A 26,342-nucleotide genomic window follows, 5' to 3' on the forward strand; every position below is an offset into this window, starting at 1 on the left:
GTGGTTTTGGAGTCTATAGACCAGAAAGGTAAAACCTCATGGACAGATGCCCACACAGTGTGACGACAATATCCTCCAGCTTTATGCTGCGTAGGAAGATAAAAAGTGAGACACAAAAACCAGAAATGGAGAAAGTTCACCTTCAAAGAAAAAGCTGTGCCTCAGCGGTTGTCCTTTTCACGGCTCGGAGAGCAGCTGGCCGGTGTTTGTAGATCCAAACTACAACCGCAGCATATGCTAGGAACCAAAGTAATCACCAGAAGGTTTTTCAGTAGCAGTAGGTGGTTGCCAGAGGGTCTGTAATCGTTTTCCCAGCAACTGCCATCAAGCTCCAGAAACCCCTCACAACAGGTCAGGGAATACAAATTTTTCCCTTCACGACTGGTGGTTACCAAATGGTTGGGGACCAGTCTCTAGGTCTGTGTGACTGGGGCCTTATTATACACGTCCAAAAAGGCAGACAAGTTAATGTCACATGGTTAGTGGTCACATGTCTGCAAAACCACCAGAACAGAGGTCCAGAAACTTGGAGAATCAATGCCAAAGAACGCTGAAGCTCAACGACCTCCTCAGACAGTTTAAATGAGTCTTTCTGTAGTTACACATCAAAATGCTAATGGTTAGTTGATGTTACAATGTATCAACAAAAGATGCAAACATTGAAACAACTGAATTACTAAATTCATTTTTATTTACGAATCTTTATGATTTAAAGCATAAGAAACAAAATATTCTGAATTGAATTTCTGTTCATTCCTATAAACAAAACAAGATTTAAAGGCCGAAGACCAAGTGAGTAGTTTGGCAATTTGTGTTGGTATTAAAACTCATGTAAACACATATTCATGTTCTCATGAGGGAGATGAGCCTGGCACTTTGACTCACAGCAGACACACTCACAGCTGAAATGCAGTAGTTAACTTACAAAGTGGGTAATGCACTCTGGATTAGATGAGAAAACTAAACTTTCACATCTCTGAGCAGGCTGCACTCAGGAGGTCACAGCCGGTGGGTTGACTTACTGGGGCAAGGCCAGACATACCTGAAAGAACTCCCACTCCCTGGACCTCCAGTTTCATACAGAGTGGTTGCAAGATAGTCCAGAATGAGTACTTTAGACCAAAAATGTCCATTTTGCAGGGTTAACATTTTTCTGCAGGATAACCCGAACTCTTCAGTGAAAGAAGGGCTCCTTTTATTCTGCAGGATATTTTCTCAAAGCTCTAATCCAAACACGATCACTTTTGGCTCCAAAAAAAACGAACGCAGTGGTGCGAGGAGTAAAGCGAAGTAAGGGGCACATCCATTTTTTTATATACAGTCTATGCATTTATGATTCGACGTGGACTATCTTGCGAGTGCTGTCTGCTGCTCCTTCGGCTGAACTGCAGCCAATTTCTGCACAATGGGACAAATAGGAAGTGGAATGGCTCCTTTTAGATCAGCTGTGGTTTCAGTCTGTGCAGCAGCAGCAGCTCCATGGCAGAGGACTCCATTTCTCTGGTGTTCATTAGTGCCCGAGCGTACATACAAATTCATTTTATTTGACAGTGTTCCAACTAAAAGTGAAACAATTTAAAATATGCATGAGAGTTTACAGTCAAACAAGGCTGCACATAAAGTGACTCATAGTGAAATACTTGAAGCATTTTTCTGCTTTTTGTAACAATTCACGCTGTGCAAAAGACTCGTTCCATGTGCTATCCAGTGAAGATACAGTGTTACAGTAATAACCAATCTGTCACAACAAGAGCGGCTCAGTTTGGTTTATGACGAGTGCAGGTATTTAAGGGAGCAGCTCACATTATCAGAGGTGGTTAAAGCGTATTTATCAAAGTTCAGCTCAGCATCAGCTTGGGACAAATCACACTTCTGAGTGTTGAGAATAAATAACCTTAATGGCAGAGATTATTCACCCTCATTATTTAAAAAGGAAGCCTTTATCTAAAAGGTCCATTTCCATTCTTCCGGACACTAAATGAAGCCTTTCAGTCTTTTTTTAGGGTTTTAAGACATTTCTTGAAGCAAACCAGTGTGGTAACCTGCTTTCTTTCCAGTCTGTCCTCTCCAAAGTGAGGTGCTCTGTTTTCAGCCCTCACTCCAGCTTCTCTTGGCCCCAGCTATCATCCATGCGGGCCCAGTGGAACTCGTAGCCCTTGGAGAGCACAAGGCTCTCCAGGTCCTTGTCCTCAGCCCTCTCCTTGAGCCTCTGCTCCTCCAGTATAGACACCAACATGTCCCGCTTCTCCACGGTCCTCATGATCTCTGCCAGCATCACCTGCTCCTCTTGCAGCTCCGAGGCGCTCTTCTTTGTATCTAAGAAAGCGTGGGAGGAAGACAGAAATAAGGACGTGCTTTATTACATCCAGCTGCAGCCCTGTGTGTTCAAAGGCCTCACCCTCTACTGCCATTCTGCGTCGCAGATCTTGCTGCAGCCGGCTCTGTGTGTCCTCCAGTTCAAGCTCCTGAGCGCTGGAGGTAGAAGAGAAAAAAGTGAGACCTCTACTTGTGAGAAATAACATTGCAATAAATAAATAGATGAAATGTATTCACTTACAAGATCATGAGCTCAGACTCATAGCGCGCCAATCTGTTCTTTTCTAGGACGAGCTTAAACCAGGACTGATAGAGCCGGGCCTCGTCACCGTCATCGTCGGTCTGAGAAGATTCTGCGAAGAGGAAAAGACGCAGGAAGGAAAAAATATAAGAGAATTTTACAGTGATTACAGAGGAAAGGGCAGTGGAGATGGAAGAAAGCCATATTTCAGAATTTATATCAATTATTTAAAGCCATTACAAGGTAAAAAAAAAAAAAAAAAAAATCAGATTTCATCCACATACACATGTCCCAGGGTCATACGCTATTCACTGGAACACAAACAGAAGCCTGTATGATAGAAAGATGAAGCAACAATAAAGTTCCTAGTGTCTATTGTGAGCACAGCCATTAACCGCATGTAGAGGCTTTTAACCAGACCAGGATTACAAGGCAGTGCTTTTCTCTAAATGGTCTGAGGAGCATAGGCAGAGCTATTAAACAGAACGAGAAGGAAAAAAGAATGAAGCTTTCACTCTGGAATTCCATTGAGCCGTACAGTAGAGCGAATCAAGGTGTTATGGTAGCGACTTCTGTGAAATAAAAGCAGCTATGTGCAGGTTTGTAAGGCACAGGATTGAATGTACCTTCTTCTCCTCTTATGATCTTTTCTATGGCCACTCCTCTCTCCTCTAGGTCCTTCTGCTTTTCTCCGACTTCCTCCAGTTGTCTCTGGATCACCTGTGCAATGCAACAATGTCACCATATGACACATGTGATCAAAGGAGACTAATCAACGGAGACATTTTTCTTTGAAATTTCTGCTTTCACCTCCATACAAAGGATCTAAATTGATTTGTGGCGTTCGCAAATAAAATTAGCCCTTCTTCCGTGTCCTTGTTATTCCGACTGATTCTGAGAACTTGTAATGAACAAGTTTCAAACTCATTTCTTTGGTAGAAAAATACTCACGAATCATTCGTGGTACGAGATTTTGCTGCTGTTTTTTTTTAATGTAATTTTTCAATTCTGTGAGCACCACAAATAATGTTCCATTTACCGTCCTGGTAATAGGGTTATGGAAGAAATCTCAGACACATATCAGCAGGGACTATCTGCGGTAAAAGGAATATTATGACATTCTTTGGAAAATAAAGAAGGATAAGAAACTGAAGGAAAAACCTGAACAACTGACTCCTACAGAGAGGAGCGCAAATAAACACAAGCTGTTCGCTTTTATCCCACGATGAATCATGTCCGTCCTCTTCCAGTGTAGTCAGAGGCCTCCTGCCCTGTGGATGGGGCAGGAGGCCTAACGGTGGCCTAACGGAGAGGTCCAACGGTGAGTGTCTGCAGGCATCTCTAAAACACAGTGGAGGCTCTGTCATGGTTTGGGCTGCATGGCAGCCAGCGGCGTTGGACAGATTTTGATCCACTGTGCAATACCATCTGGAAAGCATCTGATCGGCAACGGCTTTGTTTTCCCCACATGATAATGCTCCCAAACACACTGCCAATGCAGTAAAAGCATCCCTGGATAGAAAAATGGAACACCATCAGTCATGGACTGGCCTCCCCAGAGCCCGGACCTCTACATCTCTGTTGAAGCAGTGTGGGATCATCCTGACAGAGAACGGAAAAACATGCAGCCAACATCCAAAGAAGAGCTTTGGATGTCTGGAGAACGATTCCTGAAGACCGCTTAAAGAAATCACAACAAAGCTGCCTCAGAGAGTTCAGGCTGTGCTGAAGAATAAAGGTGATCATACCAAATAGTGACTTTCAAGCTCATTAGAATTGTACAAACTCTGTTTTTGCCTCATATACAGTATTCCCACGTATGTTTGAATAAACCGCTGCACCTACGTCCCGTTTTCCTGGCAAAATGAGAAGAGACGAGGTGTGGCTTAAGATTTTCGCACAGCACTGCAGATGCAAATGTGCTCAGAGACATTTATGAGCTTCTGAATCCTGCAGAAAGTTGAAAAATAATAATATCTCTGTTACAGCCAAAGAAACTGAAGGCGCCATCATAAATACATATTCAGTGCCATCAGTGTGGGGATACCCTCAGATGTATTAATACAAACATCTGAGCAGCAAACCTTTGTACTTTAAAAGCATCGGCTAAATGTAAAACGCACAACGAAGCCGGGAAGCAAAAAGCGCTTCACATGTGAGGGTTTTCACACTTTTGTCAGGTCAGACTAAGGCACAGCTTTGCGGTACAAACCCCTCTATTAAACAGCAGCTGAATTTAAAAGGAAATTACAGTACCTGAGCTCTGTGAAGCCTCTTCAGCTGCTCTCGTTTCGCCTGCTGGGCCACCGTCTTCTCCTGCTTCCTCCTCAGTTTCTCTGAGTGCAGCTGGGGCGGGAAGCACGGAACAGTTCAGAAAACGTACACACAGAATAACAGGATTCACTGGAACGTGCCGCGTTTCACTTAACGCTAAACTGACAAACCTTCTGACTGGATGCCAGGTTTTCGCTCTCGTCGTCACTGGAGGAGAGCTCTTCCAGATTCTGCCGACTGGATGCTGGAAAAGTTAAAAAGTGAGAATAAATTAGAAACTTAATATTTGCAAGAAAACAGCAAACAGCTGTTTTTATATATGGCTTATAGTAATATACATCATATCAGGCAGATAAACTGGCAGTCAACTGTTTGTTGGTCATGTATCCTAGTGAACACCAGAAGGCTACATTTGAGGTTTTCCACATTCTTCAAGTGTTACAACCTGATCCCCAAACATACAACATTAAGGTCCAAAAAGTCTGGAAACTACAAGGATGGAGCAAACATCAAGCAATAAAGGGGCGCAAAAACGCTCTTCCTGATTTTCAGTGGTGGTTACTACATTTAAAAACAGCCAAACGTTAAAATAAGGAGCCTTCGGCTTCGCTGAGCCCTCAATGGATTGGTATAACACTCAGATCCTTAATATGGTCATCTCAAACACACAGCTTTGACTGTGGGCAGTGAAGCCCCACCCACCTGCTGTTCGAGCCTTCTGTCTACGAGGGGCAGCCAATCAGAAGAAAGCTAGCCTAAATGGAAGGCGTCCTTAATGAGGTGCTAAAATGGCTGCACCAAGGCCTAAGATATATGAATCATGAAAAGGTACTTTAGGTAAAGTAGTAAAAACACGGAGCTGAAAATGAGCAGCATAGATCCCCTTTAACCCTAAAAAAGGTCCCTCAAAGGTCCTTTAACTCCCTTTCTGGGGATTTCTGCTTGGTCCACTCATAATGCAACTGCAGCTGGAAACTGGACACAGGTTACAATGAAACATGAAAACTGCATCGCATTCTTTCAAATGCTGAAATAAAATAATACATGGGCAAAAAATTTGAAGATTTAAATAAGTGTTGGCAAACAATCTCAGGGGCCACTTCACTAACCTTTGTTTTTGAGGCTGGAGAGGATCATCTTAATTTCCTTATGAACCTCCTGCTCCTCTCCTTCACTCCGAGACAATTCCCGCTTCCTCAGCCTTAAGGAAGAGAACAAGTTGACCCTTTTGCGTGGAAACGGGCCGATGTCATCGGCGAACACCTCTCCTGAGTTTCTCCGGCCCTTTAAGGACACCTGCTGCAACAGGGAGGGCAGGTCCTGCCCCGCCCCCCACGGATCTGCCCAGTGGGCTTCACGCATGCTGGCCTTCTCTCTGCAGGACTCTGCGGCCATGAGGCTGAAGCGTGAGCTAAAGCTAAACGCTCCTTCGGACGCGGGCCTCTGTTTGCGGGCGCCGTCACGTTTAGGTCTCCTGTTAAAGCACAGGAAAAATATAACATTTAATCTGAATTCAAGCCTACTGAGAGCAGTAGAGAAGATGGCTGGATTCAACAAACTATGAGCCAAGTATTTTATACAAACATCACGACTGCAGCGTTGGAGCTGCTGAGGTGATTGGTCCCACTAAATGTCCTCCTGAAGGCGTTGGCTATGGCCTGGAAGGCTGAGGGGGATGAAGCCGGGGTCTGGCTCTGGGATGGCTCCCCGCTCTGAGGCTTATCTGCTTCTGCATGTACCTGATAAAACATCAGAGGAAAAATGTATTCAACATAACGTGGAATTAATTCCTCTCGTATCTCTCACATCACTGTCCTTGAGCCATTGTAATAGACTGTCTTTCATATCCAGGCTTATTCTTCTCCCACGTTAACAGATAAAGTCTCCACCTGGTCTTTATGTTGCTGTGTGTTTTCGGCGGCCACGTTAATGGGAGTTTCCTCCGGTTTGACCTCCGTGTCCCAGTTCAGAAGCTTCTCCTTGGCAGAAAAGGATAACGTCAAGCGCTTTTTGGGCGTAGATGTTCCGCAGACAGCCGAGCGCTCCTCACTTTTCTCATTTTCCTCCGGAGGATTCACGGTATCTGCTGACGTTCTGGAACTGCTGTCCGAGTGCTGAAAGAACAGCAGGAAACAGCCTTTTTGTTCATAACACGCAGTGAATTACAGACATCCTCGCCCCCTAAAAACAAGGCTGTTCTGTATCCAGTAAAACGCAGATTAAATTACTTACAGGTTGTTTTTCTGTTGACGTGATCTCTTCATACACAGAGTCAGCTTCAGGGATGGCATCTGGTCCCTCTTTGTCCAGCGCTGAGCTTTTCTGATGGCGCCTGATGAAGAGTAGTGGGAAGGCTGCATAAACAGACACAACAGGGAAAACTTTACAAACAGAAATACTGCGAGTATTTGCGTCTTATTCATTTATGCCCCTTATTCATTCATTTAAAATCTGAACTGATGGCACTGAAGTGACACAGCGGGGTTCTTAAAGCTTAATGGGAGTTAGATTTGTGACTTTTTAATGCCACTCAGAACGAATTTTAAAGAAAGAAATGCACCAACTGCAGCATCAGTTTGATTTTCATGACCAAACAAGCCAATCTGAGGAACTGGGCTTCTCCAGACTTTTGATGCTGGCTGTATTATCAGGAATGTGTGCAAACATGTGGGCAACTTAGGCAGTCTGGAAATATTGTATGGGATTCCACTGTGCACCAAACACAGCCTCCCTCGTACCGATTTCAGTGAAGCAGCAAAATCTTGGTTCAAAATGCAATTTTCATTCGATTTGTGCTCCTCCTCTGTTGTTGGGAGCCGGCAGTCAGTACATCATGATAAATTGAACTGCATTTATACAATGCTTTTATCATAGTCTCTCGCACACTGAAGGACACACAAGGTGCAGCTGGGGGTTCAGCGTCTTTCCTGAGGACAGTCGTGTACTGCAGGAGCCGAGAACTGAACCTCCACGCCACAGCCGGTAAATTATGTCACAGCAGTTAGTTTTAAATGTCAAAGTCCAGTCTGACAACATTATTCATAATCCTACAACCAAAGATTTTAAAACAAAGTAAAGATGTTAAAAAAAAACATCTTAAGTATCTGCAGGAACCCTGAACAGTAAAAATGTGATGAATCCATGGATGAAAATACCTGCTGCAGGTTATTTTTGGAAATCTGTATCTTAGAGCAGTGGGGACAGGAGGCCAAAGAGTGACCAGTCTGGATTTGATACATTACAGATTAACTGACAGATTAAAAAGTAAATATGTAGGTGTGTGCTCTTCAGCAGCAGTGTGTGCCAAACCGCTGTCCACAGTCACATCCTCAGTAAACAGAATAACCTGATACAGGAAAGAAACTTTTTTTTTTTAGCTGTGGCTGAAGGAGCAGCGTTCTGCATCCATCACACCACAGGAACTCAATCACTCTGCAGAAGAAGACAAACAGCTCCAGGAACTCCACAGAATTGGGAAACACTGGCCTCTAGTGTTGAATACCTTGCATGACAGTAACTGTCTTCCATCTGCTGTTGGGCACTTTCCCACTAACATCTGACTTTAAACATCACATTTATTTACAGAAAGACAGTAAAAGGTTTTCATGTCATCAGTAACATTCATTCAGCAGCACAAAAATGAGCCCGAACGCAGACGTGAACCTGACAACCAAACTACTAACAGCTGCGTGACAACACACAAGGTTTGGGTCCTCATTCATACAATAACAACAAAATCAGCCTGATGGTGGGAGAGGGAAGCAAGGCCGGACTGAAAAGCTGAGGTACTCACTTGCTCGGATCTTTCGTTTCCATCTGTTACTGTGTTTGTGTTTGGTGTTACAGTGATCTGCAAAGCAAAATGACAGGCAGACGAATCATATTTTATAAAGACCGCCCGGGTCCTTTACAGATCAGAGACTCAAGCTCAGAAAAAAGGAAATTTATATAAAAAAAAAAAAAAAAAAAAAAACATCTAATATGCAACATCATTTTTGAAAACATTGGAATGTGGTGTGAAACAAATATCCAAACAGAATGCACTAATCTGAAACTCATTTAAAGCCATATTTCATTGAAAACAGTACAAAGACAATATATGACCATGCTATGTGGAACATGTTTCTAAAAAGCTGGGACATGCCCTCTCATTGGTTTCCTGTACAAGAAACAAAGAGCTCTTTAAACAGCTGGAAAAATCTAACAGGTCTCAGTTAAAAAGGAAAGAATCATTCGGGTCGTATTAATGTGTATCGAGATGTTCAGTATTCTGCTTTAGGATCTCTGTTACCAGATAAGAGGAGATGCTCTGCTAACCCTGTGAACCTCAGTTTGAAGAGTTTAAGAGTCTGAACTGCTCCTGCATGTGCACAAATGTATGTGGACAGATTGTTCAGGAAAACTGCTGCAGGAATTATGCAGCGTATTGTGGGAGGAAAGCTACAATGTATCAGTCTCACCCCTCATCTCCCACACATAACTGGAGGAGGGACTCCAAGACAAACAAACCATACAAAGTCGTTAGAGTTCAGACAGTTTAAGAGTCTCCCTCAGGGAATATCATGTTTTCAAGGGGGGAGGGAAAAAAAACAGCAACCCCAAAATCCCCCCAAAACACACAAAAAACAAACAAACCCCAAAAAACAGGGATTAAAAACCCGTCTGAGCAGCACTCAGTCTTTGCTGGAAGACTTGAGAAAGGCAGACAGTCACCCTCATTTATTAAAAATGCTGCATCCTTGCAACAAAAGAAGTCACACTGACCTTTGGCTGCGGCGCCGTCTCGTGTTTCAGGTTTGACTAAACAGGAAGCATCGTGAGCTTCCACCGCCACATCCACGTCGTCAGGAACCTTTTTATCTGGCTGCTCAGAGAGCGAGCCGGACGCCCCGTCTGCAAGTAACAACAGCGTGCGGGTGTTACGTTTCTTTTAACTGATGCTCGTCAGCGTTACAGTGATTTAAAGCAGCGCGTTTCATGCTTATGGAGCTTAACAGCAGACTTAAAGTACTTCAGTTACCAGAACTGAACTCCTAGTGATGCCAGTTTAACAGAACTTTCCTTTACATTCAAGAACTTAATCTGAACCAAGTTTTTACTTCTGAGGGTCACATGTGCTCTTTAAACACACGGAGTTTAGCTAGTTCAGTCACACAACCAGAGCTGTGCTGCTTCTCTCACACACACACACACACACACACACACACACACACACACACACACAGAGGTCGATGGCCTCTTTAAGCAAGTTTTCCATCTCTCTCACATTTTCCCATCACTCCCCAATTTCTCTATGCAGAATATCTGCATGGACTGTTGCGCTCGGAGCCTGGACACCAAACTGAGTTTCCGTTTGAACTTCACTCAGCCAAAGAAATACATACAGTCACAGTCATGAGTACTCACAGAGCAATGAGGTCAACATTGTACAGACTGTTTCCAAACCTTCCACTTGGGTCACAGCAAAGAAATGAAAAGATGTCGGTATAAGCACAGGTACTTATGGGCCCTTAGGTATCCACAACTTTATTAACACTTTCACTCACTGGTGTGGTCTCTCTGGTTTGGCTCAAAGGTTTAACTTGAAAGGTTTGGGATCAAGTGAAAGTGGGGGAAAAAAAAAAAAAGCATTCCCATAAAGCTGCACAGGAGGATTTAGAGATGTCAAATTCAGAAGAAAAGAAAAGGAAAGACCCGCTACCAGAACCCGTGAGGAAGCCGACAGGAGATTCACTTCAATTCAGTTCAGGAGTCTCGAACTTTGGAGCTGAACGCTGTTCGATTACATGAAGCCCGCTCTCTTCCTCGTTTACCTTTAAGTTTCTTTTTTATTTTTTGGATTGCGTTTAAAGCCAGAATCAAAAAGCTTGTTCAGCCTCTCTCAGAGCATTTAGAGTTAATGGTTAACAAAAGCTGTGATTGTGATTTTGTGTGGCTGATGTTAGGACAACAGAAAAGAGGGGAAGAAAATAATTGTGATGTTTTTAAAAGATGTGGATTTGTTTTTTGTGACAACCCTGTCTGATCGTGCCTCACGCTGAAACTCGACTGACAACAAATGATGACGCAAGTAATTTATGCACTCAAACCGATTTATTTGGGAATATATTTACAGCTTATAAATATCATTAATTAAGCATTTTACAGGAATTTTCAATGTGGAAAACAAATAAGGCTGGAAGGCTGTGTTGAGATTTATAATACACATAACTACAAAACATCGACAGTGCAGCCACCAGAATGTCTGGGGCAGTGTGCAACCCCCCCCCAAAAAAACCTGCTACTGGGCTGCTTCACTCCTGAGCAGAGACTAGGAGGCACATGAAAGAGACCTGGAGAGGGGCTCTGTGGGGGGGAGGCTTCCTTCTGAAACAGAGGGAATCACAGACAGACCACAGACATGTGGACACGTGTTACTGTCAAACGGGCCTAAGAAAGAGCAGAGGCGGCGGCGGCATCACAGAGAACAAATCGATCCACGAGCATTCGCGTGTGTTTGCTGTTAGAGGAGCGAGACACACACACACACACACACACACACACCAGAACACAAGCATCAGGAGGGTCAGCCCGGCCGTGCCACAACTCAGAGCCAAAAGGTGCTACAGGTGCATTCGTTAGCGGTACCATAAGCTAATGAAGGTCAGTCCAAGCCCTTAAAAATAAAATTTTAAAAAACTGAAAAAAGTGAACTTGCAGCATAAATTTGGCTGGCATAAGAAACATCTCTGCACGGTTTAAAAATGACTCTCAGCACTGTCTGCAGCACATGTAGCAGAGTAACAACGGAACATTATAAATTTATACGGAGACCCAACACTGGACACAAAAATCCAGCATCAGTTGAACTCTGGTTATTGGGCTGGACAAATCAAACTAGACGGTGATGCCGGGTCAGGAATCAGCAAACTGATGAATTCAAAATCATTAAGGAAACAGGAATTTTTGCACCAAAGATCAACGCAACCAAAAACTGTTTCCATAAAAACAACATTTTGTAACAATCTATCCAAAGTTGTGAGTGAATTGACGTCAAACCGGTATCACCATCCCAGGATCCATAGACTGTACATAAAAGATGAGCATTCACTGTTACGTCACTCATACAGTACCGACTTATCAATACAGGCCCGCACAAAGGCACACCCTGCTTTGTTGTAGTACTGAACACTGATGGGGGATATCATTCATAAAATGATCATCATGTTGTGTTTAATAAGACTTGAAACTAGGGATAGAGACCAAAAACAACAGGAAAATATTTACGAGGGCAGCTGAGGACCATTTTCCCATATATTTTTCTACAGCAGGGAGGGTCAAATTAGGAAAAACAGTCTGAAATGATGATTATATAAAGATCAGCTCCTTTTATTTTGATTTTTTATGAAAATTCTCTTTTATGAGAACTGGAGGATTTGCTACCTGCTGGCATTTAGAAAGAATGCTGGTTTAATGCACTCATTTGTTCCACTTTGGAAGCTACATCTTTTATTTACAGTCTATGCATGCTTGAATTAAAAAAAAAATGCAACTTTCAGTTTGAAGATGATGGCAGCTTCATCCTTTCACGCTTGTATTGGTGGCACTGAGTTGTTAGCATGATGCCATTTGTCGCCTAATATTTAATATAGTATTTAATCACAAAGGGACACATAACACCTTTACCGACAACAGCATGCGATTCAAGGGGCTCGTGCTGGTTAATTTGGGTTATGTAGGGAGGGGGCGGAGCTACGAAAGCAGCCGATGCAAGAAGCAACACAAGCTCTCATGACCAAAGCCAGCCAATCGTCACCTTCCCAGGAGTCAGCCAATCAGAGGGTGCAGCATTGGAAACTTGAAATGGACTGAACAAAATGAAGTGAACGAGAAAGAGGGAAATGAATTTGGGAGGAAAAACAGGAAATGGATAAGATGAGTGGGAATAAATGGAAAGAAAATACACCGTATGGTGAGAATTAAAGGAAATCAGACGATAAGCACTGAAATTCTCACATTAAGATACAACTTAAAATGGTAACAACTAAATACACCCTAAGCATCATTAACAGAATGTAGCAAATAAGAACCACATTTCACGAAATAAAAGCACTGCATTAAAGTTAACAGAACAAAGTGAACTTCATCCTTTTGGATTTACGTTTTTAAGCTAATGTATCCACCAGGGGGGCCAAATTAAGAAAAAAAAACCTCTGAAATGACAATTATATGAAGATCAGCTCCTCCTTTTATTCTGATTTTATCTTTTTATGAAAAATTCTAATATAAATTCAAGTTAATTTTACAACCAAATGCAAGAAAATGTTGCAAAAACAGAGAGCGTGTGGCGTGTTTAAAAAAAAAAAAAAAAAGATGTCCCCCAAAGAGAGAAAAACGTCAATGATTAAACACTTCATTTTGCTGTTTAGCTTTTTTAATACTTTGATTTTCACCCATATTTTCAAAATGATTTAACAGAAAATAACAAGCATACCATAAATAATGAACCCTGAATGAAAAAAGGGACATTGGTGAATTACCTTTAAGAAAATACATAAAGTGAAATACTAAAAAAAATAATTTGAAGGACAAAAGTATTTCCTGAAATCATTTAAAAAAAAAAAAAAAAAAAAAAAAAAAGAAAAGTTTGGCATTTCTATTGCACATGTTGGTGGTGCAGAGTTGAGGGGCAGCAGGCAGTTTGCAGACACCACTGAGTAAAACCAACACCCCCGATGGCTTTCACAGATTAGAGTCAGCGGGCGGGTTCCAGGCCGTTCCAGTCCAATTAAATATCTTTAATATATTAACAGGTTTGAAGCCTGTATAGAGGCTGGGTTTGACATTTCTCAGTTATTAAATCTGCCTGGAACGAGCCCCCATGAGTCAGAGACGTCTCTAGAAGGTTACAACACAGGACAGTCTGATGGTCAGCAAACATGAGCCAGGTGAGCACACGGGCCATGTACACAACACGGTGTCCTGCTTCATAAAATACTGATGGCGTAAGAAAATATATATAATACTAAAATGTAGCAAGGCGTTACAGGTATTATTTGGTGTCAAAAACAAAACTCCTCATTGACGTTTTTTTGGAAGTACAATGAAGTAAGAAGGAAAAAAAAAAAATCCATCTGGGTTCCTATCCGGCCACCTGGCTCCATTAACCCCTCATTAGTCTCCCTCCTATGTGAGCTGGTGGCCGATGAGATGCTGCTGGGCCATCTGGGGCTCCTGGTAGATCTGTCCCAACACCTCATGCATCATGCAGAGCAGAGGACAGCCCAGGCTCAGCAGCTCAAACAGGAACATATAGTCATGCGAGTAGCTCCTGACGTGGGACCCCGCAGCTGTGAAAGACTCACACACACTTCCCAACAGCTGTCGAGGCAACACACACACAGCCCGGCTAGCACGCCTTGGCCAGCTCAGGCCTCGCCTAAGCAAGGAAACCAGGGTACCTGGGGGTTGGATCTGGGTAGTGCCCGGAGTGGTGGTGTAGCTCCTGCTGTCCAGAGATGAGGGTGCAACACGGCTTTGGTCTTCCTGCGAAAAAAAAAAAAAAGAAAAAGATGCACAGAGAGAACTGGATGAAATACAACACACTCTACTATAACACAAGAAAAGGGTGAAAAAATAAAGGAAAATAAAGGCTAAATATGATATTTATGATCTTTGATATTTCATCTGATGTCTTCACACTCAGTCCAAACACACGTTTGTGTTTGTTCCACCAACGTAAAGTTAAAATGTGCAGCGCAACAACTTTGCTGCATGTGTTTGGCTATTTCATGGTACAACGCTGTAATATTTTCACTGTCTCGCTGACATATGAAGCCCCAGTTTTTCTTTAATTAAAAAAGTGGCAGCGCGGCCGTTTGTGTTTCACGGGCAGCTCTGAAACCATCAGTCTGTAAATAACCTGACCGGGTGCCTCGTACTGACCGCAGAACACAGCTTTTAACAAACTCTAAAGATGCATTTAGGTTAAAGGAGAAAATATAAGCAGAAGAGCACAAGTTATTCATTCATTTAGTCTCCAATGGAGACATGAAAGCAGAAAGGTCCGTTTCAGTACGAGTTCAGAAAAGCGAAGTGAAATCATTTTGTTTTTTTACTAAATGAAAGAAACTGCAACAGACAGTGAATCACTGAACCCTAATTACAGATACCTGTTCACATGAATATCAGGTTAATACGACCATCCCTGTGGCTATTACTTCATAATAAAACCCAAAAACGTTTCCATTGCTGCTTGAATAAAAAAGAAAAACTATAAGCTGTACAAAATTGTAAATACTTCTATTAGTTTTAATTTTAACAGAAGGGCCTAGCAACAAATCCACAGCCAAGTTTTCAAACCCCAGCTGAGTGTGCTGCACAGCAAAGAAAAACAGCCTCTTTTTTTTTTTTTTTTTTTTTTTTTTTTTTTTTTTTTTTTTTTTTTTATTAAAAAAAAAAAAAAAAAATAATAATAAAAAAAAAAAAAGAAAAACAGCCTCTAACCAGTGCAGCGCTCCTTACCGGCCTCCTCCTGAACCTGCCCGGGTTATTGCTGTACAGGCGTTGGGAATAATGCAGCTTGCAGTAGAATTTTGCTGTAAAGAAAATAGAAAAAAAAAAAACATTACAAATCCAGCCTGTAATACTGATTTCTGAAAACCTGAACCCGAGTGTACACCACCAAAGCTACGTGTGGTTCCACCTGCTTTTCCCCTCCTATAGGTTTTAAAGGCTATCCCAGTACATGCAACGCACCTTCCTGTGAGTCAAACGTGTGCCCTCCCAGGCGGAGGGTGCAGTTGCAGACGTCACAGCGGAAACACTCGCGGTGGAAGAAGTAACCCTCAGCGCTGAGTCTCTCCATCACGTACACCCGCTTGGAGCAGAAGTGGCAGATATCGCTGCCGCCCACCCCGGGAGGGAAGTCCTTACGCGCCACGCACTGAGAGGAAAAAGGAAAGGGTCAGACCTCTGAAAATACCTTTCAGACAAGCTTTTTGGGGCTGTTTGCTTCCAGGAGATGCCTGAGCAGAAAAAAAATAACATTCCCCAGTTTAACACTGTTAAACTGCATGAAAGTTGCAGTGTTGAATGAACACTGGCAACACAGACAACAACAACAAAATCGGGACCCTGGGCCAGAGCCAGACACAGCTTACCGGTGGAGCATCGGGCCTGTGGTCTGTCTCATAGAGGATGGCCAGTATCTGAGCTTTGGCATCTATGGCTGATGAGACCTTTCCCACTACACGCTAACATTACACCCAGATGAAGATCCCAGGAGGACAAAAAGGAGAGAAGGAAGAAGAAGGGATTGGAAACCAGAACAGCAATTAGCAGAGAGGCAGATGGAAAAAGCAGAAAGTAGATGATTTACTTTAAAAAGTATCACACTGTACTCAGACTGAGGTACTACTTAGTACCTCTTTACTGTAATTAGGGGCTCCAGTCGGACAACTCACGGAGCGAGAAAGGGACTTTGGAGCGATTCTTCCGAGGTTCTCAGGACGAGATCTCTCTGAGCGCTAAACGAACACCAGGATGAGCATCACTAATACAATCAATCAGTTTGTGTTATTTAAAGAGTGAAAGAACATTAAAGAATCCACTTGTTACAAGAACAATGGAAGTGGATACACGACAAACACAGGGTCATACTGTTACAGTATTAATGAGCCAAATTCATCTCAGATATAGTTGATTATTCCATGTAATAGAAATTTTATTAAGGAAACAGCTTCTAAAACAAGCTTTATTATAGATGAGTTAGAAAGTGGTCATTTTACATAATTAGGTTTACATCTGTTACAACTGGCTGTTAGTAACTGTAACAAAGTAACGGAACATTTTTCATACTCTCGTGAAATCTCTCAACAAAACTTTGCCTTCGACTGAGGTTGCTGAGTTTACATTAAACTAATACATCCATGCACTGAAGAAAAAAAGCTAGTATGATTAGTTTGTTATGAATTAGATCCATCCATCCCTCCCAGGGTCTTAAGCCATTAATTGTGCGTCTGTGATGTTCACAAATATAAGAATGTAAAGTCAGGAATGAGTTCCTGTGCAGAAGGTTTGAAGCTCGTGCAGGCAGCATTTAGGTGTGTGTTACATTTACCTGAGATCATCGGGTTAGTAGGACTATCAAGCTGTCTTCATGCAGGCCATTGATGTGCATAATGAATCTGTTACCTTCATGTGATTATTTTCAGATAACTTTCTACCATCAGCTGTTACCTGAGCAGTTTTGTGAACAGTCTCCTGCTCAGTTTCCAGATCTTTCTCTGAACTCTCATGTATCTCCTCATACTTTGAGGCTTTGGCTCCAGACGAGCTGCTTGGTTCATGTTTACAGCCAGCGTCCGAGAGTGGAGAGGAGCTCGTCTGGCTCCCAAAGCAAGGCAAAGAAAGGGGAGTGGATGTCTCGCTGTTGGCTGTGGAGAAATCAGCATGAAGTGAACAGATTTCCTGTGCTGAAGATGAGGGAGTGGATGGGGGAGTGTGTGTCTTGTCCTTGTATCCAGCAGTGCAAACTGGGACAGAGGAGAAACCAGCCTGGGCTGTGGGGTCAGGGACAGGGTGGACCACAGGGTACATGGTGGCGCTCTGAGGTATAGACAGAGGAGGAGGAGAAGGAGGTGGTGATAAGGAAGAAGGAGAGGAAGTAGATGATCCCACCTATAGAAGAGGAGTCAGAAATAATATGCTAAGTAGAATAAAAGGTTGAAAGTGCAGAGATATAAAAATACATTTTAAAAAGCTCTGAAAACTCAAAGGGACTCAGTGATTCTAAGGTAGTAGGTGAATCTAAGTTAAACTGATGTAATGACCTCAGAGTCGAAACTTTGTGATTTCTACGTCTCCGTGTTGGTGACTGTGTGTTTCAGGCTGTTGTTATGCAACAAAACAATTTTAAGAACAATCATCTCCCTGATAAAATGCTTTTGCAGTCCTCTCAGTGCCCCTGGAGACACAAGTCATGGGTTCTTGGTCTTTGTATTTACACAATGTAGCAATCTTACACATGAAAAATGTATTAAAATGTATTGCCACCTGTGTTTGTGCATTTTCATGAATGCATCTTATAAAAATGAATAATTCTGCAGCTTATTTGAAGCACCAAACCTCGTGCCAACCTTTGTGATGTGGCAGAATCAAATGATGACGTTTATGACTTGATGGTCTTTAAAAATAATCAGAGCTGAGTAACCATTTTGTCTCCTGTGAACGTTGAACTGATGTAACAACTCTGAAGCTCTCCTAAAAACATTTTTTTTTCTTAAAACCACGCTTTTGTGTAGTTTACGCCCCACTGTGAACCCACTGTGACCCCACTGAATGCAACTGAAAACAGAAACTCAAAGCTAAATAAAATGATGGCCCACAATAACTCTGGTGTGTGGACAGATTGTGTTAATGTGACGGCGCTGAAGGCCGAGCGCGTGAGGTCCTTATCTGGTCTCTGACTTCGCAGCACAATCTCACTGGAGCAGAAGTGCATGTTGGATAATCACACCTCACACACTCAGCACCCAATTTTTGAAACTGACTACAAATAAAAAAAACAAAAAAACACCAGCATCCATATTTCGGTTAATCCAAGCACTCCAAAGCACCGCAGTGAGGAAAAGAAAACTGCAAACATCTCAAAAGCAAACCTCTCAGATGATGTCATTTTACAGGAACCCATTAAAGAGAGAAAAACTAACTATTAGAAGGCATCAAGCAAACAAAAGCATCTGACACATGCATCGGTCCCAGTCTAGAATGTTATAAAGTCATTATGAACATGCTGCAGTAATATTAGAGAACGACCATTTTCATGCCAGTATTGTCTATAATACACAACCTGTGACACAGAAAGAGGAGCAGACGATCTGCTGGAGCCAGGAAACATGGAGGAGAGGAGGAAAGCTCTCTCTTTTATACTCCTCCTGGAAAATTCTCGAGCAGACAGTCTCTGGTCTTTACTCTAAGGGGACAGCAGGTGGTGGTCAAAGTCGGAAGAGAACAGATACCTTATGAAAAAAAAAAAGAACTGGTATGAAAATCACCTGCCGCACCGACCCCCCTGACCTCTCACAGGACTGATCAGCACCCGGAGCAGACCGAGTAGAGGGAGAGAGACGACTCGTTGAGAGGTCAAGAGAGGTGCATTCTGGGTGGTAATGTTCAGTAACGTCAGGACTCAGTGAGCGGGGAGGACTTAAGGGGCTCTTAGAGCGTGGGGGCGATGGAGAGCGACTGCAGGTGATCCGAGCGTGAGAGAATTTGGGGGAAGAGGGGAAGGTAGTGGGATTCTCAAGTAACTGAAGGTAGATGGAAGGCTGGGTGAGAGGCAAGAGAAATAAAGTTACAGATGTTACACAGATGCTAGATTATATGATGGAAGAAGTTTAGAGGTACTCAGAGGCAAGCGTACCTGCCACCTGGGGCGAGGGGGAAGAGTAGGAGGAAGAGAAGGAGGATCATCTTTGGGCTTTGCAAAACGAGGATTTTCTGTCTCCACTTTCCCTTCTTCCTCATCCTCCTCATCTGATGAAGGAAGTGGGGAGGTGGGAAGAGACAGAGCAGGAGAAAAGGATGGATCGGATAGGTCCTGATCAGATTAAGGAAAGGAAAAGGAAAGGGTAAGAAAAAGCTACAGAGCACCAAAGCTTTCCCTTGCAGAGAACACAGCAGGTGATACAAGGACAGGAATTAATTCAATTCTCCAAAATGAAAGCAAACAAACTAGTAAGGATTTGGAAATCCTGCATAATTAGAGGGGAATTCTCATAATGCCAAGTTTAATTTAAGACAGTAATTTTGACCCCAAAATGAATTTTCAAGCTAAATATGCTGATAGAAAATAGTTAAATGATAACCACTGAGGGAGTTACAGATGTTTAAAACTCCAGCTGTTCTCCATCAAAGCTACAATAACAGCTGATAGTTCTACTCCACACACAGACAGCTGATTCAGACAGGTAAATCCCAATAAAGTAACTTTTAAGATACCTGTTCAGAAAGGCAGCAACACAAAACAACCCTAAAAACCCAGAGGCAACACTGACTCTTCAGCCAGCAGAGAAAGTCAGAGGAGACAAGGGAATAAACAAAGCAGATATGGCAGCTCCTTCTCATCACAAACCCTTCCTTTATTATCGGTTTCTCACCTTTGTTCGCGTCTTCACTGTTGAGGCGTTCTCCTCAAATTTGGCCAGCAGCTGAGTTGCCATGGAGCGGACTTTGTTCTCCCGTAGCTCCCCATCCTCACCAGCAGGGGGGGCACTATGGCAGGACAACTAGCAACACGGCCAAGATGCACACAGGATCATAGAAGAGAACGTGAGCTCAAATTGAAAAGCATAAACCAAATCACAAAGTGTTACTTAGCTTATTTAGAAAAATAAAGCTGCTGATTTAATGCTGAGCCTACCTCTGTGAGGTAGTGGTTGCCCTTTCGCCGTCTCTTATTTTCAGAATCTTCTTCCAGTTTCTTGTCATCCTGTCACAGCAGAAGACACGATAAAGATGCTGTAAGCTAACAGCTCTCTCACAGCAGACTCCTAAATGTTCAGAGCAAATCTATATCACACAAAAAGAAGCAAAATTAAAGAACCGCCATTTCTCCTTACCCTGGGTATCCTCTTTCTGGCCTGAGGCGGGTTCAGCACTTTGTGGTTGGTTTTGGATTGATAATCTTCATCATTTCCATCCGTTTCTCTGGAAACTGGAACGTAAGCACAGTGTAGTCACAGGTCATCTATTTTCCAGAAAACTGTAACTGATGTTACGTCATACAGACAGTCTATAAGTTACTGAGTAAGTTTCAAGCAAATTTCCACAAGCTTCAGTTAGAAAATGTGAAATTACATGTTATTAAAAAGAAACCTGCTGTAAACAGTAAAATCACAGTTTTAGGAGTGAACTGTTTGCAGCAGTAGTGTAAAACCTGTCGATTCGGGCAGTGGAGAAAGAACTGTGTCACACACAAGGCAGCAGGCGTGAAGAGCAGCTCTCTGAAGAGCAGCGGCTCTTCGTTACATAAGGAACAAACACTGAGAGTAAATATCACCGATCACATTTTTTCAGAGGGGGATTTTTTTGGGCCCTCATGAGGATATTACTGTGGCACATGGGAAAAAACTGTAGACCCCCTGCCCCACTGAAACAGCAGTCCAACAGCAGAAGCTCTCCCCCAGTTGGACAGCACACTGCACCCAACTGCAAAAAACTGAAGCACGGTGGTGGAGGGGTGGTGATTTAGCCACAGGACCGAGGCACCATGAACTCTGTGTACCAGGTCTGCACAGAGTCCTATGGATACTTTATCTCCTCCACACGACTGTAAGGCTCAGCACTCTGTGGCCATCTTGAAAACGCCTAAACACCCATTTTCCCCCTAAAGTTAAAAATTTTTCATCTCAAGGTCACAGCTCCGGCTGTGAGCACAGGCGGACGGCCAGCTACTGTTCAAATCTTCTGCTTGCAGAACTCAAAGACTGTCAAAGGGAGTAAAAATGTCTTGTTTTTTTTAACTGAGGGGCTGCACTCTGGCCCAGTTTTAAGAACATGGATTATTTTGATCTAAAGTTTATTTTTTTAGTAGAATTGAGGAATAAAAATAAGGAAGAGGAAATCCACAGAAGTCCTGTTTAAAATTAGCCAGGTCTGAAAGGGAACAGCGAACTTGGATAATAAGTTAACTACAGGGAGACCAAGGTTCATCATTGGACTCCAAATATCAAATAACTTGAGCAAAAACCACTAATGCATCTTTGCAAAATAACCCAAGGCTATTAAGCAGCATAAAAGGTGGCCAGTGTGCAGACGTCATTGCTGCCTAAATATAACCAAGTCATGCACTCAAATATCCTAAATGCCCACCAAATGAACAGTGACAAAGCTCACTGAAAGTCTTGTTTTCTTCCTCAGCCTTTCTGAGTTCAGTGGTGACAGCAGAGGTCTGCACACAGTAATCAAAGTCCTAGGAGTGAAACGTGGCTCAGGCTGCAGCTCACAGTGGTGGTGGAGCTGAAGGCCTCCAGAGTTACACCAAGTGACTGGATATGGCTTCCACAGACATAGCACACATACCACTCAGGTCTCTGGCAGGGACTAAGGCAACCACAGTTGTGTAACATGTAACTTTAGCTCATGTAGAAGACTCAGCTGGGACTATAATTTAGCAGAGGGACTTCACCAGAATTTGAAAACACAGTGAAAATGTGTCTGCAGCAGGAAGTAGCATCCTTCATCTTAGGATCTCATCGTGATTCATGTGAAGATATTTTCTGTTTAGCCCTTTCGATACAGGAAGTGAGTGGAAAGTCTGTTTTCACAGCTTTTTCACATATAGCACTTCACATTTTTTGGCAATTAGGAGGAGGTTCTGTGTCCAACACTGAACTGGATAACTGTCTCGAACTCTTCCCCATTTATGTGTTCAGGGCTGGAAGCTTTAATACACGGGGTAACTCAATGATTTCCCTTTCTCAGGCTGGGGTTGGGAGGTCAGTTTTTGAGGTTTCGTCTAAGAAACTAGAAAGCTGGTTCTGTGAGGCAGAAGCTGTCAGCACACTGACCGTTGCTTCCTGGGGAGTTCCTGAAGGCCTCGTAAAACTTGGAAAGGTACAGAACCATCAGCAGCTTATCGGGTTCAGCCTCCACGGCCATCTCCTTTCCTGTAGTCACCGGTTGGATGCTGAACTCTCGCTCAGCCACGTCAAATGCGAGCTGGTTGTTCCCCGACACATCGTCCTCACTCAGAGAGTCATAGTCACTGGAACAGAAAAAGAGATGAAGGTGAGATTAGGAGATATCCTTCCATATCCTGAGATCAGTTATCTAAAGCGATGTCCTGAGTGTGAACACAACATGACGTTCTTTTTACGCCGCTTTATTCTAAAAGCAAGATAAAGCAGGGTATGATTTACCATGTAATTGTTAAATCATTAGTCAGAATGCAGGCGGTGTCCCTCAATTTCACTGTCAGACCCCCCCCCCTGCATTCAAGACATCCAATTTCAAAAAGCCGAGATGGTCACAGCAAACATGCTCAGCTTGAGGCTTCACAACAGGACCTCACTAACCAGTGGTTACAGCAGTCAATTATTTCATGCTATTCCAGTGACGGCTGGTCGTTCCAACGCAGCAGGAAGTATTTAATCACTGAAATGTTTTTAAAGGAAAAACTGCTGGTTAACACTCACAGTGAGCCTTACAGATACCAAAACAAAAATTAAGATGCACTGCATGGGGACCAAGACCATGTGCAGCAAAAACACTCTGCACTGTGGGCACTGTGGGAGCCCTCGAGCAAACATGTCACCATCTCCACACATGAAAATTGATGGCATGTGTGGAATCAACATCTCAATGTGGAGGTGACGCGTGTCAGCATTTACAGAGAGCTGATGTCAGTCCGACCCATCACTGTGACACTCATTAGCTTTTTCAGCTCTGTGTAAACAGAGTCGTTCATATGTGAGCAACAAATCAAACAAACGTGAGTGGTTCTGGATCAAGAAGTGAATGAGATTAATGACCACAATAAGTCGACACCGCCAGCGATTTCGCATGCAATCTAAAAATTGAGCGTCACACAAGAAAAGCAATTAAATTAACTGAGGCGAGAGCCAAGGAGACATGACTCTGAAAGTATGAATTATTCTTTTTAATTTGCACAGGACTGCAAAGTCCCTTAGTAGTCAGATGACTCTCCTTCAAAAGGAAGGTTCAACTCAGAGTGGCTTGGTAACTGTTCACAGAGCATGAATATTTCTGTGCTTACAGCCGTCTGTTTGCCAAGAAGGGGGAAAAAACAAATCCAATGCTTGATTAACCAGCAGCATTAGCAGAGGTGTGTTTCTTACATGAGCTCAGGCTTCTGTCGATGGATGAGAGCGCAGAGGGCCAGGCCATTCCTCCAGGACGACGTGAGGTTGGTGACATCGACTCCTCTGTACCCACGAGTCTGCTTCTGACACCAGGTCAGCAGGCGGCCAGGATGCACCTCAGACTCTGCATGAGTGTAGCAGTGTGTCAGTAATAGTGTCAGCACGGTGCATCATAGAAAAGAGCATTTTCCTTGTCACAGTTTTCCCCATTATTTTTTCAGGTCAGTTGACACAATAGCATAATTAAAAAGTGTGGATTCATTTGGACTCGCAAAACCTGAAATACCTCCCAGGCGTGAAGCTGAATGACACTGGCAGCAGAGCAGACATTCAAGCCAGAGCACTTCAGAGATCAGCAGCACTCCAACACTGTCGTGCTTTAAATTGTGCCTGTAAACTCAAACCAGTCAGCGGTGCAAACATGAGAGGGAATTTGGGGGTCTCAGCACTCTTTCTGCAAACGCACTGTAGGTGGTGGAGTGGGAGGTAGTGGGGTATCAATGCAGTCATGGGAGGAAGTTGGTGGGACTGAGGCCAATCCCCTTACTTCAAATTTCCTGGGAAATGGGCAACTTTTTTGCTAATGTCTGACTTATGCTGTGTCACTGCTACTGGACTGTAACACTGCTGCTGTGCCCTTTGGCAACAGATTTACAGGAACTCACTGGAAGAGGAGGCAGGAAAAGACTTAATTTTGCTTGCATTAAAGTGGCGCAGCCTGCAGCAGTCATTAGTGTGGGCATCTATCTATTATTGATTTGATAAAAACATTCAGCATTTTTTTTTTATATCATTAGAAATTATCCCAGTTTTCCTTGAGATATAATTTTCAGGCTCGATCGCCCATCCATGTGTCTGCACATGCCTGACAGAGGCATCGTGTCTGACCCTCATGCAGGTGTAATGTTATCCATCTGTATTGTCTGTGGCTGAGGTAAAGCTAAAGTTTCCCTTCAGGAAGCCTGGGCGAGCATTCAGGGTGATGATGTCAGGCAGCTTTTGTTCTGTGAACCAAACCGAGGAATTCAGACTTCTTTACTACTTGCTGAGCTGGTGCAGAGATGTTTATGGAAACCGTGTGCGAGCTTTTCAATTTGATGTTTCAGAGAAAGCTTCCATGCAGTGTTAATGAAGCCTTGGATGCATCCAGTCTAACCGATGACTCAGAATGATCAGATTACTGTGACTGGGAGCTTTTACACAATAATGCTGTCCCACCTGAGCAGTTGGCAGCAATCCTTTATGTCACTACTTTGTCAGAACATATTAGGCACATCGACGCTGCTCTTTCTTACAGCTCCACGAAGACAAAGTAGATTAGCTGGGACTGTAATCTCCAATTTGTGCCATTAAAGACTCACACAGAGCAGAAAATGAAGCTATTTGACACGTTGGCTCTGTCCAGAAGCATGAAATGTTCTCAGTGCGCAGAGGTCCAAGAACAAGGCGAGGAGAGCTTAATCATCATCAAATGTCATTTTTTAAATCCACAATAATGTTGAAGTTCTTGGATGTTACCACTGGTTACATCTAACATGATCATCATTAACTCCATTACTCATGGTTGATGGCTGGAGCGAACTTTGTGGCTTCAGGAAGCATTTACCTTTTCTGGACAGGTTGACCGATCGACGTGCCGGCCCCCCTCTCTCTACCTGAGCCGAGTCCTGATTGCCATCAATGAACAGGTGACGCACCTGAAAGAACAGAAACAGGAGCCAGGAGAGGAGACCTTATGAAATATAGATTTCAGTGTAAATTATTAGCCTTTAAAGTTTTTTAAAGTTGGTACATCACATTGGTAGATACCATTTTAATTGAACATGCAAAACTGGCCAAATATCAGTGATTTTAAACTAAGTCAAAATATTAATAAACACAACCACTAAGAGGGTTTTTCTGTAAATACCCGACACATTTCTAAGACCACACTCACTACATGAATGTGCTGACTGCAGTCTCCTATAAGCACAAACATCTCACAACATTCCTGTTTGTATTTTCAAAGTCTTCCAATGTATCCACGAGAATCACTTTTGTTAGAGAAACATCAAAACTTACGGAGACAATAGTTTGTTTGCTCACTTTTTCTTTTGACATTTTAAAATTTGGCTGCAAATGAGCAGCAGGTATGAAGACAAATCTGTGATTTCTTCTGTGAGGATTCATCTGAAGATGATTGGTCTTTATAGATACTTTATTTATTTATTTTTTTAAATGCACTGTACAGGGTGTCCCCTGCCTTTTGACCTGTGACAGCTGGGATAGGCTCCAACCCCCCCCCCCCTTCAGCCCCTGCAACCCTGAACCGGATAAGCAGAAGAGAATGGATGGATGCAGCAGCTGCATAAATCTGACCGGTTTGACAGGGTGTCCGATTCCACCCTTCAAGATATCACCAATCACTTTTATACGTCCAGCACTGCGATTGTGTTTCACAGCAACAGAAGATCATGTATCAGAAAAACAGCTTCTTGGCTCCCAAAGAACATCATCCCTTACAGCGTCTCACAGGAAACAGTTTCACTATATTTTCATATTTAAGACCAGTAAATTTTGAAGCCTTTGAACCAAAATCTTCTGGCAACCAGATGAGAACTGATCATGCAAAATGAACATCATCAACTGCACGATAGTGTTCATTG

At 43.0% G+C, this 26,342-nt stretch overlaps 1 protein-coding gene across 2 annotated transcripts in view; it reads right to left on the reverse strand.

The window, feature by feature from the left end:
• Positions 1–758: 758 nt before the first annotated feature.
• Positions 759–26,342, reverse strand: part of mical2b (microtubule associated monooxygenase, calponin and LIM domain containing 2b) — a 57,622-nt gene continuing 32,038 nt past the window's right edge. The window contains exons 11-37 of one of the 2 annotated variants that reach the window (XM_030731601.1): positions 25,304–25,394; positions 23,674–23,821; positions 22,384–22,580; positions 20,434–20,528; positions 20,235–20,303; positions 19,972–20,100; positions 19,236–19,412; positions 18,868–19,140; positions 18,663–18,785; positions 17,051–17,491; positions 16,237–16,338; positions 15,973–16,065; positions 15,569–15,755; positions 15,335–15,408; positions 14,272–14,356; positions 9,596–9,724; positions 8,625–8,681; positions 7,064–7,185; positions 6,721–6,945; positions 6,416–6,570; positions 5,941–6,305; positions 5,002–5,075; positions 4,814–4,903; positions 3,184–3,277; positions 2,558–2,669; positions 2,399–2,472; positions 759–2,316 (exon numbers count right to left, since the gene is read on the reverse strand). In XM_030731601.1, coding sequence (XP_030587461.1) covers positions 2,096–2,316; positions 2,399–2,472; positions 2,558–2,669; positions 3,184–3,277; positions 4,814–4,903; positions 5,002–5,075; positions 5,941–6,305; positions 6,416–6,570; positions 6,721–6,945; positions 7,064–7,185; positions 8,625–8,681; positions 9,596–9,724; positions 14,272–14,356; positions 15,335–15,408; positions 15,569–15,755; positions 15,973–16,065; positions 16,237–16,338; positions 17,051–17,491; positions 18,663–18,785; positions 18,868–19,140; positions 19,236–19,412; positions 19,972–20,100; positions 20,235–20,303; positions 20,434–20,528; positions 22,384–22,580; positions 23,674–23,821; positions 25,304–25,394 — 4,002 coding nt within the window. In that variant the 3' untranslated portion in view covers positions 759–2,095. The remainder of the gene's footprint in view (positions 2,317–2,398; positions 2,473–2,557; positions 2,670–3,183; positions 3,278–4,813; positions 4,904–5,001; positions 5,076–5,940; positions 6,306–6,415; positions 6,571–6,720; positions 6,946–7,063; positions 7,186–8,624; positions 8,682–9,595; positions 9,725–14,271; positions 14,357–15,334; positions 15,409–15,568; positions 15,756–15,972; positions 16,066–16,236; positions 16,339–17,050; positions 17,492–18,662; positions 18,786–18,867; positions 19,141–19,235; positions 19,413–19,971; positions 20,101–20,234; positions 20,304–20,433; positions 20,529–22,383; positions 22,581–23,673; positions 23,822–25,303; positions 25,395–26,342) is intronic. The other variant, XM_030731602.1, reaches the window with a different exon arrangement.

Source organism: Archocentrus centrarchus, chromosome 6 (assembly GCF_007364275.1).
Source record: "Archocentrus centrarchus isolate MPI-CPG fArcCen1 chromosome 6, fArcCen1, whole genome shotgun sequence".
Lineage (NCBI taxonomy): Eukaryota > Metazoa > Chordata > Actinopteri > Cichliformes > Cichlidae > Archocentrus > Archocentrus centrarchus.